The sequence below is a fragment of the Embiotoca jacksoni genome, unplaced genomic scaffold, assembly GCF_022577435.1.
Source record: "Embiotoca jacksoni isolate LCO1_2020_lvr unplaced genomic scaffold, fEmbJac1.0.p SCAF_8, whole genome shotgun sequence".
NCBI classification, from domain to species: Eukaryota; Metazoa; Chordata; class Actinopteri; family Embiotocidae; genus Embiotoca; species Embiotoca jacksoni.
Window position 1 is genome coordinate 568,503 of NW_027185436.1, and position 21,786 is coordinate 590,288.

Sequence of the window (21,786 nt, forward strand, 5' to 3'; positions counted from 1 at the left end):
ACAATCTACTAAATTGTCTGGTGAGATTAGTATATTTTCCAAATGTTTCAGTCACTTTCACTGTAATGACAAGACTTGAATAAGCTTTTATATTTCAGTAGTATAAATTATTATGTATTGCTTTAAACTCTTATTGGCTGTAAATAAATTAGAAAATAAATACTTAAAGGCACGCTATCCGCCAATACCAAAAATTAAATACAAACAAGAACAAAATATTATTTGCTGTAAGATCAGAATATTGACTAAGGTTTTTACTCCAAACATATTTGCCCATGGCTGATACTGCATATTTTAGAATTTTGTTGCCACTTCAATGAACCCTCATACTACCTTTTGATTGTTATGAAAGAACCATTAGCAAATGTTTATGCCATACACACAAAAAACATATTGATAGAAAATGTTACATACACAATTTTTATTTTTTATTTAATTCTCATTGTAGCAAAGTTGGTGCTACTGGGGTCTCTCCTGGACACAGATGACATGCTCAGTCGTACGTTCGGGTGTAAAATGCCTTTATTTGCCCTGCCCATACACCAATGTCTTCGTGCAGCCACTTCTCCTCTTCCTCCTTCTCCCTGCTCCCCTTTATAGGGGAGAGCTCATCAGTCCACATCCAGCTCAGCTGTGCTCATCAGTCCGTATTCGGCTCAGCTGCGCTCATTACACCTTCCCGGCACCGTTCCCTGAACCACTCCTCCCACTCTCTACCCCCTGCAGCTGAGCTAACCACACCCCGCCACCACACTCATGTTGAATTTTATTGTTGTTACCCATTTTACACTCCATTACATATTAATTCTTATTGGCCATGGTGCTACGAACCTGGTTTTCTTGATGGCGAACTTAAACTTTTTGAAAGTATATATGGAACAAAAACACAAAATACAATAAAACGATTAAAAAAAAAAAATGAAGCTGTATCCTTCCATGTGTGACCAATGTGTTTTATAAATGTGTTTTAGTTTCGAATGTGTAAAGAAATGTTTCCCAAAGGGCATCATGTAAATGAGGTCATAAAAATGTAGAGTCATCACACATTCCGATATGATACTATAAGTTCACATCTATTGGCAGCATTTTACAGTTTAAGTCAAGTATGTCCTGCTTACTATGAGTGGCTAAGCACTGCTGATCTGACATCATGGGAGTGGAAAATTCTCCTTATCATTATGATTGGCTGTTGCCCTCGGCTTGCTGATGGTTGCTGGACCCCCGATATTCTGTGGAGACTGTAAGTGGTCGGGAAGTAGGACCTCAACAGTAAAACTGATTCGTTTGGCCTGAAAGATGCTGTAGGTATTGTCAAATCTCAGCACATCTGTGGAGAACAGACAGAATAGAATATTCATCCGACAAGATTTAATGTTGCAGGAACATTTGATCAACAACCAAGTAGACTACTCACAGACTCCTGGACGCTCACAGGTCAGTGATCCATCCTCGGGCACTAGGTGGGCATTGTATCGCTGGCTGGGCACGACTTCCAGCATTTGAGCCGCCTTTTTCCATTCGCCTTTTTTAGCCTTTTGAAACACCCCAAATCCAATGTCTGCACCCTCGCTGTAAAACTGCCATCTAACAAGACATAAAAAAAAAAAAAAAAAAAAAAAAAAAAAAAAAAAAAATTAACAAATGTTTTATTTTGTTTTGTTTTTTGGTGGATTTGATTGATGAAAAACAGCTAAGACTGTGTTATTTGGTATCTTGTTCATTAGAAAAAAGACACCAACTTGGAAAGGAGGCCATCTCTTTATAAATTATTTTAGTCAGGTGTGGTATTACAAAACAAAATACAATATTATAACTGCCATTACATTAATAATAAAGAGTTCACCATTGTAGTTGTATGCCTCCACTAACCACTCAAGTCGTAGTTTGCATACTTTGCAACCGATATAAACATGAATTTACAGTGACTGTGATATTTGACTCCCAAATTCTAATCAGGTCATCCTTGATTCCAAATAATTGTTTGTACCACATTGGAAGAGACTTATTCAAAATTAAGAGATAATGCATTCACAGTTGGAAATGGATGTGAACTCAAAGTCAAGTTGACCTTTGACCTTTCACCACCAAAATATTTTCAGTTCATCCTTGGCAAAGTGAAGGTTTGTGCCAAATTTCAAGAAGACCCCTAAAGGTATTCCTGATGTATCACCGTTAAAGGAATGGGAAAGACATAAGGTCACAGTGACCTTGAGCTCTGACCTTTGACCTCCAAAATCTAAACTGTTCATTGCTGAAGCATAGTGAACATCTGTGACAAACTTGATGAGTACTTGAATAACCACAGAAGAAGAAGTGTATATGGTTTGCACTTACATTGAGCCTTTTTCACTTAGTGTGCTTTTTAACTTAACGGTCTTCAATGTACTTTAGTTTTTTCCTGCCATAAACCCATTCACACACACACGCACATCAATGGCGACAAAGCTGCCATGCAAGGTGCTCGCCTGAAATTGAGAGCAGCACGGGGTTCAATGTCTTGCCCAAGGACACTGACACATGTGGACAGGAAGAACTGGGGATTGAGCCACCAAATTTATGATTACTGAATATTCTGTTATTGTTGACTTTTTTCATTCTCCTGGCTTTTAATCTGACAGCAGGAATTAAGATGGAAATCAGGTTTTGCTGTATAAAACTTTCACAACCTTATAACACCTTTTTTGCAAACAAAAATAAAAGATAAATCTTTGAAAAACGTCTTATACTAATCCATTATTATAATGGTTTTAGTACCATTATGATGTAAATAACAAACCTGAGAACGCATCCGGGAAACAAGATCTCATAGTCTAGCTGTTGGGAAGAACCTCGACTGACCGTGATACACTGCTCATACTCTACGTTAACATGGTCCCGCACATAGTAGGAGGAGGGAACCGGGCCAACGTGGTTTATCTGAAACAGACACACAAGGAGTGAAAATACAGGCATCAAACACTTGTATGTGAAATGTCATAGTAGTTGGAGGGTTAAAAAAAATGGAGCAAAAACAAAAAAGCTTCACTTACTTTGCCATTATATATCTATGAATCCTTTTAATTTTTTCTCCTTTTGCAAAAAAAAAAATTAATTACTTTGACAAACAAAAACTCACAAAAGATCAAAGTGTTCTCTCTTGTTTAGTTTCTGGTTTATTTGCATGCAATTCAGGTTATGGGATTTCCCAGAACAGTGCAATAATAGACCAAACCAACAGTGCAGTGATTTCCTGATGTCAACTCAGCTGAGTGGGTAGTGTAATCTAATGTCAGTCAGTCCAGCAGGTGATAAGTAGGAAAATATGTTCTTTATCTTTTTTGCATCAGGCTATGCACCCCAATAGCCTATGATCACTGAATGAAAAAAATTACATGTTAAATATGTTATTTCGAACAAGTTTTTCTTGAACAAATGGCACATGAATACCGAACCAATTAATCAGAACAAGCAGTGTTTGCCCTTAGATTTTTTTTTTTCATTTTCATTCATTTTTGTGCATACCAATAGTGGACTACTGCTATGACAATTTCGAGTTATTTGGCTACGACCCCGTTTCCAAAATAAAAAGCTGGGAAGGTATGTAAAATGGAAATAAAAACATATGGTAATGATTTTAATCATTAATACAATCGATATTTAATTGAAAATAGAACAAAGACAACATAACAAATGTTGAAAATTAGATTTTTTTTTTTTTATTTATTTTTTTTTTTTTATCATTCTGTGAAAGACTGTAGGCAAATAGTTTAACAATTTAAGAAATAATGTTCATCAACGTAAAATTGCAAAGATCATCATCTATGGTACATAATATCAATACAAAATTCCAAACATCCGGACAAGTCTCTGTACGATAAGGACAAGGCTAAAAAAAACAATATTGGATGGCCTTCAAGCAGCACTGTATTAAAAACAGACAAATCTGTAGTGGAAATCACTGCAGGGGCTCAGGCACACTTCCGAAAACTGTTGTCTGTGAACACTGTCGCTGCATCCACAAAAGCAGGTTACTACTCTGTCATCAAGAAGAAACCATTAATGCTGAACGATATATATTGTTTTTTGAGCAACATGTGCTGCCATCCAGACAATGGCCCTCATTCACCAATATCTTCTTAAGATTTTTCTTAAATTTGTTCTTAAGAAATGTCCTTAGAAAAAGTCTACATCAGATTCATAACGTGTTCTTAAACGTGTTCACACCTGTGTTCTTATATTGATGAATCTCACGGTCCTAGTAAGGTGAAAGCACGTGCCAGTGGTTCCTAATTAGCATAAGTATATGCCCTGCCAATGCCCATAAAAGGACATGAAGGGCTGTGTGCATACGGAATCACAGAAAGTGAGGGAGAAAAGTTAAGACAAAACTTAAATAATGCCTACAGACTGTGGAGCAGCCGACTCCAAGAGGAAAACCAACTGCAGTAATTCTGAAGCCGAAGTGCTGCTACAGGAAGTAAACAGCGAATGCTGTCATACTTATTAGCGTAGCAGAAGTACCGGATATAAAAAAAAAAATTCAAAGATGCATGTGATGGGATTGTTCAGTGTGTGTTGTATCAAGGGAATGGCACAAAACCTATAATGTAAAAATAACCAGCAGCTCGCAGATTGTATCTTCCTGCAGGAGCACCGACATACCTGCACCCAGATCCTGTTCAACTGCCCTATGTCAGATCTCAGATCCTCGACATTCAGGGGCAAACAACCCAAACACTGACACTGCTTACAATCCTAGAAACACTTTGATGAATTCACTATACTTTCTTTTTTTTTAAGTAAAAAGACAAAAGGATAAAAAGATAAAAGTCAAATTTATTATAATTTATGAACAACCAATTCACTGCTGTCAAACTTGGACAGCAAGTCTGTTGTCTGATCCTTGCAGTGTTAGTGTAGTGTTTTTTCAAAACCATAATGTTTTGTGAAGTAATGAAAATAATTATTAAAATTATGAATTAAAAAAAACCCATTGTAAATTAAATATTATTCAACTGCAGAATTGACGAAAACACATTAAACAATTATTTTTTCTCAAACATGTCAATACTGAGATGTGCTTAAGTGCTCTCTTGTGTGCCTAGATTTTGTTCTTACCCAAGAACAAAATACCAAATAAGAAAACATTGCTGAATGCCAGAATCTTCATAAAAACTGTGTAAGTTGGTTTTAAGAATACATTTTGATTGGTGAATGAGGCCCAAAGTTAATACAGCTTGTAGTGTTTTGGTCATTAAAAAACTCAATTCCTCCTCCATTGAAAGAGACGATCATATAGTGATGTATTGTCTGATCTCGAGTCAGCACGGGGTGTTTGATTTTTAAAATTGACTGGATTTTTTTTCATTTTCCTCTGACTTCCTGCCTGGCCGATCTGCTCTGTTCAGTTTCTCTTGAACTCCTCTTAAGCTTCTGTCAAAAATAGGCCTGTGCACCACAACAAACCACACAAGTATCTGGAGGCCTGAATAGCACTGGTTTGTAATATCAAACTCTACACTCTAATAGGGTGATCAAGTGTCCCACTTTATTGAGACAATGCCCCACATATTTCTAAATTACTAAAATCTGCAAACACAGCTATAACAAATACATTTTCACTGAAACCCAACGATGACAGCTGGACAGACAAGGAAACAGTGGTGAGATAACTCTTGTAGTAAACACTGTGCAGAACCCCACCAATACAGGTCAGCAGACTGATAGTAACACTGGGCGTAAACCTCAGGTTAATTATAACCAATCAGCTTGCTCCGAAACCGGCAGACACTCGGCCACCGCCACAACTACCTAGCATGTCCACCAAAGTTTTTTTTCCTGAGCACAGCGTGTTTTTATAGTTGGTTTTAATGAATGCCAGCAGCGTGACGAGGTGCTGAGTGCGTTCAGCGTTTTTTTTCCCCCCCGTCATCGAGAGTTGCCGTCATCCCTGTCAACAGCCGTTCAATCACAGTGAAGGAAGGGCGGGACAAACGCGGTTAACCGCCGCTACTGGTCGCTGATTGGTCCGCCCTTCAGAGTGGCAGTGCAAACACTAATACGGGCCGAGTACCCAGACTGTTATTCACACCGAAGGAAACTAAAGCCGCGAGCCACAGTCGGCGCAGGCCAGGCTACCACATAAGACCATCTACTTTAGCTGCCTTTATGCTTACTGTGTTTACTCAGTATGGGAGTTTGGAAAGTTGCATTGAAATCAAATATAATTGTTCACTTCCTCAAGGCCTGGTGTGTTACCCTCCATAGTCTATTTGTGTGTTATTATGTTCTAAGTGAGATAGACATCTAATAATTTTAGACAACCTCAGCTTTGGTAACGTGTCCCAAATTATCCCACACAGACATACTCTTTGCCCAATATTTGTTTTGTTGTAGTCTGGTCCCCCTACACTCTAACCAAAATAAGAAACACAGCTGTCAACTAAGAAAAGTAGTTAAATTGTCAAGTTAAAAAAAGAAAACACTTTGAGGTTGAGCTTCTCGATTCCTTGAACCTCGAACACAGTCAAAATTAATTTTGCTTCCTCTGTTCTTCATCTCTCCTCGGCCAATTTTTTATCTACAGAAACAGTGATAAACACAGGTCAGTTTCCTCATCTAGAGCATCATCTACAAGTGCAGGACTAATAAAGCTGCTGTTTTCTGCACTCATGGCTGCTATTTGCTTGACACCTATTGGCTAAAAAACAGAATTATAGGTCTGACAAGATTTGTGTTGATGCCTTAGCCTATTCCATTTCTACATAGCGGGGCAGGAGAGCAGTGGGATGAAGCAGGAGTGTTTTTGAAACATTTTTCATCATTTTTTTTTTTCTCATCTGCAATTTCCTTCAGGTAGTCTGCAAATACAGGCAATTTTTCTGTTGTTGCTATTTCACACTTTTCACAAAGCACACTACTATTTCAGTGCATCCGAGCAGGTATTGTAACAAAATAGATGGAGCAAACTTTTTAGCGCGTGTGCAGCTGTACTTATTCATCTTCACCCTGCTACAGACAGCCGGTCCAGAGTATTTCTTGCAATCTCATTGACCAACGGTGATCAAACTGGGTCATTCCAGTGTAACTGGATCCCTAAAATATCCAACATTAGCTGAACATTTTAGGATCCATTGTAAGAAAAGAAATTCCCAACCACTGAGTTTTACTTTATTCCATCCATTACATATACTCGCTGTACAGGAGGTACAGGGTCACAGAGGAGCTATACTAGCTGCCTTCAGACAAAGGAAAGGTACACCGTGGTCAGATCACCAGTATTACTTTATCCCTGTTTAGGAATAGTTTTTTGCTCGGCTGTGACAGAAAAATATAGTGGGACAGGAACTCACATAAATGTAGTTTTGCCAGTCAAAATTCCAAGTGCACAGTTTGAATAGTAGCCTGCCAGTCTTTTGCTGAAGCAAATCTATAAGCTGCCAAAAACTACATAAGCACAGAATGCATAACAGTGAAAGAAACTGACAGGGTAGGAGTCAAAAGTGTCAGAAAACAGAGTTGATACTTTAAAACAACCCCAAAGCAAGCATACTTCACTATATTGCCACTGAGTTAATTGCTACTCAGATTTTTATATTTTTTTTTTAGAGGAGAACTGATCGGCAGTAGTTGGAATGAGACTTGTAGCCAATGATAGTTTTAAAAAGCAAAGTTGTCTCATATTCTATATGTTTCCAAGGTTGTCTGTCTTTATGGGCTGAGCAATGTCACTCAAAGAAATATAAGGTTTGAATTGATGATCATACCTTTTGTAAATACCTAAATCCTTTGGTGTTAATCTTTGCTTTTGTTTTAGTGGTTTTAGGATTAAATAACAGCCAGTTGAGAAGAGACAGACAGCCCCCATCTGAATCATCAAATAATAATCCATGGCACAGACATAAGGAGAGTCCAGCTTTGGTTTATCGATAATAATTATTAGCAGGATCAATTCATTGTTTGGTTTTAGTCATGACATAAAGTTGGTTGTTTTTTATGTAAGGTGAAAAAGGATTTAAGGCTTGTTAAACACTACACATTATTAAACCACTGGTGCAAACCTCTCCTTTTGCAAGGATGCTAATGATTATGTAAATCACTTTGATAAAACAGAAACCAACTAGATCATGACAAATTTGAATGTAAACTGTCTTTAAAAGCTTGCTGAGGGGAATTTTTTTCTCACGAGTGAATCAATGAGCCCAAAGTATTAATTGTATGTCTCTGATGGATACCCTTCTCCTCCAACTTTTGCACCAAAAAACTCCCAGAATCTATGGGTGTGCAGGATATCACATCTCCAACTCACCATGGTTCGACAGCGAGGGTCTCCATCAGGATCTGTCCGTTTACCCCCATACATCATCGGCAGCTCCTCTGCCTCAATGTATTTCAATAAAACCTCCTGCCAGTCATCTATAAAGATGGAAAAACAATACTCATTTCAACTCGGTTTTGGTTGATGTTGTCAAAAGCGGGATGCAATAATGTAGCGTCTCACCCCCCAGAATGAAGATCTTTTGTCGTGTATTGTCACTTAGAAAGTGCTTCACGAGGTTGTAGGCCACAGGAAACAGTTTGGGGGCTGCAGAAGTGAAAATTTAAATGTAACATTCAAAAGTTATTTACTCATCAGTAAATTTCAGGACATTCGATCATTAAAAAACAAACATGAAAGCGAAAATAGCGATGGATTCGATTACTGTCCTCTCTTGGACGACTATTCATTTATTTTGAAGGACCAATTTACCTTTAATAACAAAAAGTCTCTTCAGGCCTTCTGGGTAGTTATCTTCAAACATCTGGAGGATCTGGTGTGACAGAGAAACATAGATGTCACCAAACCTTTTAGTCTGCTTTACTTTTATTTATTTTTTTGTATACAACGTATCTGTGTATACCTCTCCATATGTTTCTATAGCAGGCTTCCATAAGTGTTTCAGACCCAGACCTTCAACGTCGTAGATCATAGTGATTGACTCCACATTCTTCCCCAGCTGGATGAAAACAGTGACAAGAAGACTTAATCAATAAAATAACCTATAAGATACAAATGAGAAAAATAGCTTTAGTTCAGGTTGTAGAGCTGACTATTAATTGGAAGGTTGGTAGTTCATTCTTGGCTTCTGCTGACCACTAACCCAAACCTGCTCCAGAAAAGTATGTCACTAAAACATAGTGATACATTGTTGTTGTTGTTGTCGTCGTCATTAGTATTATTATACAATTATTATTACACAATCATTATGACAATATGCTACAAGGGATAATCTGGCTAAAATGATGTGTTAAGTAGAAAACTAAACTTGAGGAATTACAATTTGATTTTTAACTATATAAATTTAGATAAATAAACAGATATTGTGTGCATATTTGCAATATAGTTCCTACGTCTTTCTGCTTTAATAGGTACAGAACTAACATAGATCCAAAACATTGTATAGCCTATGCACACCCTTATTTGCACACATTGGAAGTGGACTAATTTAAAACTACTTGACAACTAGCTTTTGACACCAGAGAGGCCTCAACACATTCAGGGAGAATTTGGTGGTTGTAAAAACTATGCATTTCAAATAATCTGACTGTTATCTTTATATTATTATATATATTAAAAAAAAAAAAAAAAAAAAAAAAAAAGTTGTAGAGATAAGCAAGTAAAACCGAGAAACAAATATGCTGTCCTGAATGCCTAAAAGAAATCCAGACTCTGAACAGGATTAAAATTGATTTACATGTTAAATATAAGTAAATTGTTTTAAGAGCACCAACAGTACTGTTCTCATTTCCATATTTCTCTGTTTATGTTGTCACACAACAGGACAAATATGAAATAGTGCCTGAAACATGGCCCATTAAGACTATGGACCCTATTTTTGTGCCCGGCGCAGGAGTCAGGCGCATTGGCATTTAATATGTACAATTTATGTGCAGGGGGCTTTTTTTCTACACTTGCAGTGAGTTGCTATTTTCACTGATCAGTGTGATGGATGGAACGGTGTCGGTAAAAATGCACCATGTGGGGCTCTTGATTCTCAAATTGGAAATCACTGAAATAATGGATGCTTATTATCATACATATGCTATAAGGTTCTGGGTTCGAATCCACGTCTGGGTGCTTCTGTGCGGAGTTTGCATGTTCTCCCTGTGCCTGCAAGGGTTCTCTCCGGGTATTCCAGCTTCCTCCCACCATCCAAAAACATGCGCCTCAAGTTAATTGGTGGTTCTACAAATTGCCCTTAGGTGTGAATAAGAGCGTGAATGGTCTTTGTTTCCGTCTGTCTCTATGTGTTGGCCCTGTCCAAGGTGAACCCTGCCTTCGCCCAAAGTGAGCTGGGATAGCCCCCCCCCCCCAAAAAAAAAAAAGCAGGTATAGATAATGGATGGATGGATGGATTAGTTTAAATATGGATTCAGTGATATAATCTGATGTGTTTTGTACACAACACTATACCTTTGCCCGAGACACATTTTAGTATCAACAGTGAACAGGATCACAGGATCACATGATCTCTGTCCTGTCATCAGTGGTATTCTGCTCTTACCCTTTCTGACTGGAGGTTGCATTCCCTTTGCAGCATCTCACAATCTCTGATCTTGGACTTGATGAAGTCTTGCTTGGAGGCAGACAAGAAGAGGCCTTTTGGATCCACAGGTCCAATGACATCATACCAGATAGGACTGCCCTCACGGTCATAACCGCACATCCCTCCTGACAGATACTTCTCTATCACCTGCAAACGACATCCATTTCAAATGTCAAACACCTGGTTCCATCAGATGTGTACTTGAATACTTATCAAGGAGAGGATTCATGATGCATTTATCGAAATAAAACATTCCCATAAAATGTCAAAATTATCTACAGTGAATTATAGTATTGAAGGTTTTACCTCTGGTGGACGCCAATCAGTGATCACTGTGTCTGCTTTCATGTGTTTCCTGAACTCCAAATGCTGGAAGAAAAAATGGGTAGATGGTAAGTTTAGAAGTAATATTAGTATTTTTTGTACTTCCTTAATGATTGACTGATTGTACAGCCACAGATCTACCCAACAATGTAGTGATTTAAGTGGTTGAGTAGGTTTTAGACATTATATATATGTCTATCCACTGTACAATACATATAGAAATGTAATTTTTTTTTTTGTTTTAGCTTGGTTAATAGACTTAAGAAGTAAGAGTGAACTAAAATAAATAATTTTTCCCGTATCTACAAAAGGGCAAAGAAATAATGAAGATATCTTCACAATATAGTTGTCATGTAGTTCAGATCTACTGTTAGCTACTGTCTGACTGTATTTCCCACTTCCAGTAAGATAAGTTCTAACAATCATGAACCACATCCCTGAAATGATAGACAACAATGATGTACATCTAAATAAGTGTAAAGAGATGCAGAGGAATAAGTAGAGCTGAAGTAGCAGTGACGACAACGTGAAGTTTCAAAAACAAAAGAAATACTGGTAGACTGGAGACAAAGTAGTCATCAAACTTAGTAGTAAATGGTTGGAAATTTGTGGAATTTAGGAGAGTACTGAAGAAAGCTCAGCAAGGACATTTATTGTAAATATATGTATATAAACCGGAAAATGTTTTCCTTATCAATGGAAAATGTGACCGGTTTTATTCCTCTGGGTTTCCATCTGTCTGTTCATCCCATTCTCATGAAGGTAATATCTCAAGAATGCTTTGAGGGAATTTCTTCAAACTAGGCAAAAAGATTCTGTTGGTACCAAGGATAAACAGGTCCCTGTGACATAATATCGCAGGACCGCCTTGAACAATTTCTTAAAATGCGAGGCAAACTCTCATGGTCAAAAGTCAAGGTTCAAGGTCAAGACATCACATCCCTCTCATCCGTATGTCCCATTCTTAATCAGCGACATTTCAAGAACCCTTTGAGGGAATTTCTTCCAACTGGGCAAAAACATAATTTGGTAGCAATGATAAACTGATAAGATTGAGCTGGTCACCGTCACCTCCCACCCATTCTCTTGAGTCCGATATCTCAGTAACACCTTCAGAGACTTACTTCAAATTTTTCACAAATGTTCACTTGGACTCAAGGATAGACTGAATACATTCAGGATCAAGTAAAATTGGCTTTGCAGTGAGCACTACTTGTCACTGTGACCTCCGCACTGTCTGCTGGAGGTGTAAATATTGCGTTCTTGTAAACACAATATTTTAAGAACGCCTTGATGGAATTTCTTTTGCCCAAACATTCACACTGTAACTCAAAGATACGGTGCTTAGATTTTATTGGTCAAAGGTCAAGGTCTCTGTGACCAAACATCTAACCCATCTTGTGAACGTGATATCTCTGGAACAGAGACTTTCTTAAAATTTGGAACAAACATTCACTTATATCTAAGAAAGAACGCAACAGATTTTGGTGGTCAAAGGTCCAGGTCTCTGTCCATCCTTTTTGTCTGTGCTACTCTTGTGATAGCGATATGTTAGGAAGGCCTCAAGGGGATTTCTTTAAATTTGGTACAAACCTTAACTTGGTCTCAAGGATGAAATAATTATAGTTTGCTGGTCAAAGGTAAAGATCAATTAGATCGTTCTGAATGTGATATTTTAGGAATGCCTTGAGGGACTTTCTGCAAACATTTATTTGGAGCGAAGTCTTAAATGATGAAATTTCAGTGGATTGGTTGATGAGATGGTAGAACTAGACCTCGGGCCTGTACTACAAAACAAGTTCAACATAGGGCCATTTTTGCTGCACATGATCATCACAAACATGGACAATTCAACTGGCAGCAGAGCGACATATTTTACAAACGAAGAAAAACTACTGTATTATACATATACAAAGAAGTTAATCCAGGCTAAAAGCAATACAGTTGCAGCTGCCAAATGGATTCACTTTGTGAATGTGTAAATGAATAGGCTCCACCTGCTTCATCATTATAGAACAGGTAAATCAGACCATAATTACATTCTATTCAATTAATGTCCCTTTGATTGTAATGGCATGGATGAGAATGTTAGAGTTCTTCTTACATCTGCACCCGCAGTGGTGTCAAACAGACTTTGGTGCAAATACGAAATAGACATAAACATAATTCAAAGTGACGGGTAGGATTACTTTCATATCGTATTAGTATAAGAAATAGCTTTACCACTTCAAATAAGTCTTTATTGGAGGAGGATATTGGTATAAGGAAATCTATATTTCTCATAAAAAAAAATCATTATGGAAAATCAAAGGGGTTTGCTGATCTTAGAGCTTTCTTTCACTCTACGGAGATCCTCTCCCTATCATGGAGCTCCCTATACCAAGCTACACGACCTCTTCTACGATTGGTGATGACATTTTCCAAGAGAAATGATTGGTCCATACTTTTGATTGAGCAGTACTTTTATATGTTTTGACCTTATGTTGAAGTAAAACTGAACATTGTCACCTCATACAATGCAGCATCAAAGCAAAAGAATTTCAATAGAGGTGGCCGCATTTGTACAAACTGAAATAAACTGGCTCAACTACCCCAAGGCCTTTTGGTTTAATTTAGCTCACTACTGCCATTTTAACAAACTTGTACCATCCAGCAGTTTAGAGTTAAAATTCAGCTAAAGAGTATAGCCTCATATAGTAATTTACTAAAGTACTAACTGTGTGTATCTGTGTGGTCGCAGCACTAATTTTGACGATCAGGGTGGCTCATATTAACCCGCTCTCCCCTACTGACTGTTGTTCCAAAGTAACACATGTAATGTGAACAGAGAGTGAGAACTGGATTTAGGACCGCTAAAAAATTATACCAAAGGAATGCAACTGTCTGCTGGAGGTGTAAATAGGTAAATATTTTCAAACACAGCTTCACATGTCTAGGCTGGGTGACTGCCAATTTTATTTGGAGCTCCTCTGTCCTTCAATGGACAAAAATCAACTTTACAGTGAGGTAAATGTAAATTTTACTCAGCCATCATAAGTAGTTATTTCATCCCATTTATCTATATCTTATCTCCTATCTTGATGACTCAAGTTTTTCCACAGCGAACCATTACCACACTGCCTCTCTCTAACCTGGAGCCACTCCCGCGCTGATAAACTGGACAGTCTGAGCTGGAGCTGATTGCACTTCTACAAATATCAATCAGTCACTGAAAGAGAAGTTGTACTTTGGCTTTCAGTTCAGTACGTGATTTGTACTGCATTGCATTTCTACAAGAGAGCTGCACATGCACACACTATAATAAATGTCCCATTCTACAAAACAGACAATCTAAGTCTATTACCTTTCGCAGCATGGCCTCAGACTTCTGGACATTGAAGTTTCTGGCTAAAAAAATAACAAAGAAAGCAAAAAGGAAGCAGACATGAATAATACAGACATCCACGGTCCAAAACGTAGATGTTTTTCAAACAGAGTGCAGTGAGGATGAATTAAATAGGATTCCACCAACACATGATATTTAGTATTACAGTGCAATGTATTCTATAGGTTATCACTGAAATTGTAAAGCAAGCAAGCACATTTTATATGTCACTTTTCAAACACAAGTTACAGAGTGCTTTATAGGAGGAGGAAAGGGAGAAAGAGAAATGAAAGAGGTACAGAAAATATCCACAACAAGAGATTAAAATGTACAGACAAAAACATTTGTGTTATAAAAAAAAAAGCAAAATAGGATTGTACTCTACGTGAAATGGGGGTCTGCCATATCATAATGTTAATGATATTATTGGTACAATTTTTTTTATTATACAAAAACTTTCGCAGGTTTAATCCACAACATTTCCTTTGCTGGTCAATATAAAACTAAATATGACAAGACACATTTTGAAATTCATATACTCTACTCTATAATGTAGTGAAGAGACCTCTCCAACTTTCATATCTCTCACATTCCAGACATCAGGGGTCGTATTCACAAACATTCTTAAAATCCTCTCAGGGACTTAGTCTAAAAAATTCTAGCAAGGAGTCTTCGCTAAGAAGGGATTTAAGCGACTTCTCAGAACAACTCTGAGCAAGGAAGGGATAGAAACCCTGATCTTCATCGGGATGTGGGGTTGACCCCGGTTGCTAGGTATGACCTGTCCTTTTAAAAGATGTGATTGGCTGATCAAAAAAATGCACACTTTGTGATAATTACACAGAATGGACAGTGACATCCAGTGGATATTAAATGAAGTGTGTCCCAATGTGAGTCTGTGAAAGCACTGTTTTTATTTGCCTGATTACTCCCTGCTCTGCCACATTTTTACAGTAGCTAGATATCTCGGTGCTGTAGTCACTTTCATTTCTGGCGTTGAGTCGGAGATATGAGCATGTTTCTAAAGAGACCCACCACAACATTTATCTCCGCACAATATAATTCGGAGCGTTTCATTAGTCATTAAGTGTTTGAAGTATTTCTCCTACCTCGTTGTACACAATTCACAATTTTCTCCGCCGCTTAAGATATTCTTAACTGTCTTAAAAGTCCTCATCCCTGGTGCTAACAATTTTTCACCTCAGGAGCTACGATGCTTGATGAATAACTTTAATCTTTACAAGGATCAACTGTTAACTTAGAAATTCTTCGAAAACATCAAAATTCTAAGAATTTTCTTAGATTTCCATCCATCAGAGTAACTCTTACCACCAGGAATCTTTATGAATACAGCTCTCATATTTACATGTGATAATCCCCAACAGTTTTCACGCCATGAAACTCACCAGGTCAAGAAACTTGTTTTTTTCCCTTTCACTGAGGTTTGCCTCATCCTGCCTGGGAAAACAGACTGAGACTCTCCCGTCAAACATTGTTACAACTCCACAATGAGAAATTCATCACTCACGGGAACTTTTCCACACATCCAGTCATGGTCTCCATGTCACTTTAACTGGAAACAACCAGTATATTACTAAAATGTGGGAATTAAAAATGCATACAATTGTGCATAAGTTATATAGAACTCTATAAACACTGTGGTACCATCTTCCACAAATGACTCTTGGACAAAACTTTAGGAAATGCTGAAATATCTTCAATTATAATATTTAAAAAAATCAAACATTAATCAAACATTATCAACATCAAAAAAAAACCTCCTCTTGTCCAAAATGTCCAGTACTATTGTACTACTGTGTCAGTATGACTGATGCAAAACAGTGTTGACAGTTTACTGTCTAATACTCCCTCTAAGGTGATTAACTCTGCAGCTGACAGTCTGGAGGAAGAGCACAACAGTGCTGTTGTTGGGGTGTGAGATTTACAACTTACTCCAGCATTGGATTATACTTTAGCTAATGCTACGTTCTGGTACATTAACTGGGACCTCAAGGGCACCAAGTGACTCAAACTTACAAAAGCACAAAGCAGGATCTGGCAGGTGACGGGGCTATGTATTATTGCAGGTTGTTAAGTGTTAAGTGTCCGATCACCTTGCCCTCCATTGATACCTTTACATTGTTGTGGTTGCATGTTATTTTCCAAAACATCACTCTGAGATTAAAGATGTTTATTGTGATTTCCAACCAATTCATGTTGAAATTAGTTTTGTCCTTCAATAACCACAGAGAACAAAGGGTTGTTGGTATAGATGGATCTTCTGTCACTTCATAACACAAGAAATATAATTTATAAACTGGTCATAAAGTTTTATAATGTAGCTCATGGCTAGCACAAAAACTTCCCATGCAGCTCGTTACCTGATAACTCCCAAACCAGCTGCTTATATCACTCACACCACTGCTTACAGAAAAATGCAGAATACCTTTTGTGACAAAGCTGTGGTCTTTTAAATCCTCACCCTGAAAGGCCTATAGTAAAAGCGATTCTGACTGATTGCTTGCAATCTAGTACACAAGAAGTGATGAACTTAATAACAAAGAGACAAACAACTTTAAAAGCGCCAACTAGGTTTGGATTCATGATGGCAGCAATATTAAAGACTCAAACAGTATAAACAAAAAATCCTTTGGCAAAGAGGCAACATACCGTTTGACTCTGGCTGTGATGTATTGTTGTAGCGACAGTTAAGATGATATTTTAATGCCATTCAAGTATGTGGTCAGTGGGCCAGCTCAGCCTGATGTTGACACATTGTGCCCATTTAGGATATAGAGGGGAGTTTAACCTGGGTTTGTGTAAATATGAAGGACAAAAATCCCCCATTCAGTTTAATCCAGATCATTATGGGGTTTATCATTAGTTCTCACTGTGTGCCACCTCAGGATATTTGCTTCTAATCAATAAACTGGACTATTCATACAGCTTCAATAACAATCCTCTTTATGTTCATGCTGCAAGTCACATAACTTGAATCATACAGCGTCCAAACAGACCTCCATTGTCCATGTTTGGAACTGAAATGCTCAGCGTTCTGTGAGGCAAAGCAGGCATTTCACAACTGCTATGGTCATTTAGTAAGGCCTAATTAAAGAGAACAAATGCACCCTTACTTCCACTCCGAATTCTTGTCATGAAACAATTTCTCACTGTCATCAAAATCAAGGAAACTTTAACCCATGAGAGGAACAGAAAGACAGCAGCAGATGGGCTGTTGCAATCGTAGTGCACCTTTAATGCGATTAGATCTGGATTAACCGCATACACGAAGTGCTAGATCTCTGCTCCAGAATGAATCAGAACAAGGCCTGCTTTAATCATTGCTCCTCACTTCCTCCTAAGTCTGACTGCAGAACCTCACCCTACCCGAGGAAAGTCAAGACTCTGGGATTCAGTTAAATTTACTTATAAGTAAAGGAATAAGCACTGAAATTGTCACTAGTTTAGCTGCCAAGATTCAGAGCAGGTTTGGTTTTAAGTTGCGGTTTGACCATATTGAGGAGCATGAGTGTCTTTCTCAAACCCTGTGAACAAAATGTGTTCCATCATTATCCTATGATTTGATAATCCTCTGTAGCTTCTGTTTATTGCAACAGATTTCCCTGTGAATGCAGGGAAATGATTACAGGAAAAATACCCACAAATTAATCACGAAGAGGGATAATGAAGGAGGTTTTCAGATTTTTCTTTGAATGCAGGTTTCAGTCGGGTAGAAGCCAGAGTTGCCGTGTCGTTTTCAACTCACCTCTGAGCCAACGCAAGAGGAAGTGGTCATGCTGTGTAGGAAGTTGAGGAAGAATATCTTGTATCTTCCCTCGAAACTACAGCCAGATGCAAAAAAGAGACATATGACTTTCAGTGAAATCTAAAATCTTCACAGTTAAAGTTATGAGCCTGAAGGTGAAAAACAGTTCTGAGAAACACAAAACATTTCTGTTTGATGCTATTTGAATTTTCACAATGGAGCTTTTAATTTCCGATTACCAGGTTTGTTTCATTTCGTAATACTACCGAAGCTTGTGACTTGGTGACTGTAGGCAATTTTTTTTTTTTTTTTTTTTTTTTTTTTTTATGTAATGTCAAGTTTCAACAACAGATGGCTGTAAAAATGTTTTCCATGTGTAGAGAAACAGTCGCAGCAGCCCTTATGTCACATTTTCATTTCTAACTAAGCATCCTGCCAATTATGAACACTCGAGCATTAGAGCTTCAAATCCTTTTTCAAATTATTTTCTTCAGTAATTGGTTAATAATTTGGCTTAAAAAAAAAAGAGCCAAAAATTGTCACACAATTTTCATAAACCAATATATTGCTTGTTTTGTCTGTATAACCAACAGTCTATAAACCCAAAGATATTAAAAGATGAGTTGCTTGAAAAATGGCTTACATTAAAATGGTTATGGAATTATCAGTTAGGCCTGTCTGTTGCTATAAATTGCTTCCACTCCTCTGGTTTAGTATTAGTGAGATCAGTCCAAATCTTAATTCATCTCCAACGTGTTATGGGGTTGAGATTAGGGTTGTGCCAACTGCTTGAGTTCTCCAAAAGTGTTTCTTAAGAGACTTGGCTTTGTGCACATGGGCATGTTGAAACAGGAAAGTGACTCTCCCAAGCTATTACCTCAAAGTTGTAATCAATCTGCCACAAAATATGTGTTCTCCCTTAAACATTTAAACCAAAGGCTATTTTGTGACATTCCCACCTTAAGAAATATCCCCAAGTTCAGTCAGTAACAGCTCTACAACTATATGGCTGAAAGCTGGATAAGAGAGTCTTGGAAGAAAAAAAAAAAAAAAAAAAAGTCTCGTTGTCCCCACCACCAGGCCAAAACGCAAGCCAAAATTATATTTAATTTTCTTCCACCAAATCCAAACTGTAAATTGAAAAGTAGATAACAGCCTTATAACAATGGAAGACAAATGAAAAAAAAATGAAGCACAATAATGCTTCATCCATTTTAAAGATCAAAACCAAACAATGGAAAAGAATGTGAACAGGTGTTTCCGGAGACTTTTAGTTAATAGTATAGTTCACCTTATCTTAGACATACAGCGAACAGAATAATCTTTCCTTTAAGTAAAATATCCTTTGTTGACTTATCAGTCAACAAAGGATATTTTGAAAGACTGTTGATTTTTGGGTTGCCAGGTTGTAAAAAAATCTCTCAGAAGTGGACACAAATGGCGTCTGACAATACTTAAACAAAAGAAATAACTTCATATTAAAAATCTAATCCATTTTATTTACATACATTTGTATTAACACTGCATGTATCACTCTATTAAGCAATTGGTTTTCACACCATACGAAAACAAAAATTTGAAAAAAGCTTAAATTTCTGTTCAATACGCAAAGAAATTATTATTATATTATATTAATGAGACATCTATAGACTGAAATGTTACTTTTTAACTTCACTTCAACTATCCATCCATCCATTATCCATAATAAATAAATTATAGATACAATAATTGTAGGTCACATGTCAATTAAAATATATTTAATTGCTTGCTGTCTTTAAAGCGTTTAAAATTTGTAAGTATTTACATTATTAATGGTCATAAGCATTAACAATGGTTTACATATCAGTTATAGGCCATTAAAATGAACAGTTTAGACATCTGATCGACTGACAAACATTTCTCTTAAATTTAGTATTTTTTTTTTTTTACCTTTCTGGTCATGTTTAAACCAAAAACACCAAACACATTGGCTGGTTCCAACCTGTTATTTGACAGGATTTTTCTTTAACATGTCTGATGGAAATTGAGCATTTTGAAGTTTTGGATTGCTAGCGAGATTAGCAGTGGGAAGTCTTAACAAGCATTTTTCATTTTAAACATTTTAAAAAAGACTATATGAAGAGTTGATAAAGAAACGTCATTGTTACCATTACAGGGCTGCGATTTTTCTTATCCTTGTAAACTAAACGTTTGATTAGGGAAGTTAAGATGTTATTATAGCTCATGAACCCTTTATAAAAGGGTGCATGATAAACAGTGTTGCATAATAGGTTATTACACGACAATTAAAGTGATATAAGAGAGAAAATAGTGGCATGATAGTGTAACTACACAAGCTGAGTTAAAACCTAGATATTATAGGAGCGTATCTGGTCTGAAGCAAACCACAAACTGCAAAGTGAAATTGAGTTGTGAGATGAGGCTAGTTATAAATCATCACTAACATTATCATTATCATTACTGTTATTATCATTATTATTACCTGCTCAAGTGCTTCAGCCTGTTTAGGACTCAGATCCCCCACTCTTCCGCTCATGCCTGCGACCTAAAGCTGAGATAAAGACAGCAGTTCAAAGTCAGATCTACAGAGAGAGACACTGAAAGAGACAGCGACACCCACCGTTAACCGTGACGGATGGATTTCTGTCTCTGACGACCCCTCGTGATGCCCATCCACTGCTACAAGATCCAGTTGTCCTCGCTGTCTGCTGCAGAAACAACAGCGGAGATGAGGATCAATTGTAAACACGACTCGCTGACCGCCGGTTTAGCATCCAGTCCTACCAGCTGACTCGGCCAAAGATAGGACAAAATAACAAGAGGTTATACTCGGTACCAGATGGGAGGACCACAGAGTGGAGAGCCCTCTGAGTATCCGCTGTATTTATCATAGGCTATTCAAAAATAGGCCGATATTCAAAACAAGGCTACAATCGTAAAAGGGGGCAACCGTTATTAAGTATTATATTTTTTTTTATGTAAAAATAATTAGGGCACAAGCATCGTGTGTTGCTGTAATGCGGGGGGTGGGGGGTAATTGTTTGTCTTTTGGCTTTCAAAATAAAAACATCTTTTAAAAGGAGCATCTACGGTTACCATGATGACGATGGTTGTATAACGATGAAGATTGCATGACTTTAACACAGTTCAGTCATCGTTATATATATATATTTTTTAATATACCTTCAATTATCATAATTTGTCCCTTGCCTCGACCAAGTGTTTTTTGTTCCTTAAACCAACCAGAGCCGAATTAAGCAAACACTTCTGTAGTATTTGAGGGTAAAGGAACAAACGTGGTCGTAAGAGTTGGACTTGCTGAGCTACTGCTAAATAGTTAAGAGTAATAATTGTACACACAGTGTTCAGCCAAATTTTATATTTACTGCTCGACATTATATTGAATTAGTAGCCTACAAAGCTGACATTTGCTTTCAGAGTTTACTCAAACTGAACATCGGACTATATATAAAAAAGAAAACATATCAACCCCCCTGTTTATGGAGGTGAAACTGGCAGTCGAACTGTACTTACAGCTTGTCGAGCTATGGCTTTAAAACGAAGAGGGAAGTATGCGACTGTCTTTCTCTCGTCGCCGCATTTCTACTCTGGGCGTTTAAACCATACGTTAAAACCATAGGCTGTATATAAAAGTTTAAACTCTAAATCCAACGTCCAACAGCGTCAAACCGTCAACGGAAGAGCCACGAGTCATCATTTGCTAAAGTTGAGCATTAACAACAACATTATTAAATATTTCATAATTC

General features: G+C 37.4%; 1 protein-coding gene across 3 annotated transcripts; it reads right to left on the reverse strand.

The window, feature by feature from the left end:
* Positions 1 to 504: 504 nt before the first annotated feature.
* On the reverse strand, positions 505 to 21,692 carry LOC138192022 (SEC14-like protein 2). 3 transcript variants are annotated; one of them, XM_069139176.1, is made up of 14 exons: positions 21,554 to 21,692; positions 20,640 to 20,727; positions 20,502 to 20,570; positions 18,020 to 18,095; positions 14,233 to 14,276; positions 10,872 to 10,934; positions 10,524 to 10,712; positions 8,880 to 8,975; positions 8,729 to 8,789; positions 8,480 to 8,563; positions 8,288 to 8,394; positions 2,777 to 2,916; positions 1,415 to 1,584; positions 505 to 1,327 (listed from the first exon to the last, which is right to left on the reverse strand). In XM_069139176.1, exons 3-14 carry the CDS (start codon positions 20,553 to 20,555, stop codon positions 1,149 to 1,151), a joined length of 1,263 nt encoding a protein of 420 aa, XP_068995277.1. In that variant the 5' UTR covers positions 20,556 to 20,570; positions 20,640 to 20,727; positions 21,554 to 21,692; the 3' UTR covers positions 505 to 1,148. The 3 variants fall into 3 exon arrangements, with proteins under 3 accessions (XP_068995277.1, XP_068995278.1, XP_068995276.1); XM_069139177.1 differs by lacking the exon at positions 21,554 to 21,692 and having other exon boundaries at positions 20,502 to 20,564; positions 20,640 to 20,801; XM_069139175.1 differs by lacking the exon at positions 21,554 to 21,692 and having other exon boundaries at positions 20,640 to 20,801.
* Between the last annotated feature and the right edge of the window lie 94 nt (positions 21,693 to 21,786).

Coding starts and splice junctions, on each gene's coding strand:
- LOC138192022 (XM_069139176.1), bottom strand. CDS start 20,555: ATGAGCGGAAGAGTGGGGGATCTGAGTCCTAAACAGGCTGAAGCACTT. Junction 14,277..18,019: donor CCTCTTGCGTTGGCTCAGAG/GTGAGTTGAAAA, acceptor TTATTTTTTTAG/CCAGAAACTTCAATGTCCAG. Junction 1,328..1,414: donor CTGTGAGCGTCCAGGAGTCT/GTGAGTAGTCTA, acceptor TGTTCTCCACAG/ATGTGCTGAGATTTGACAAT.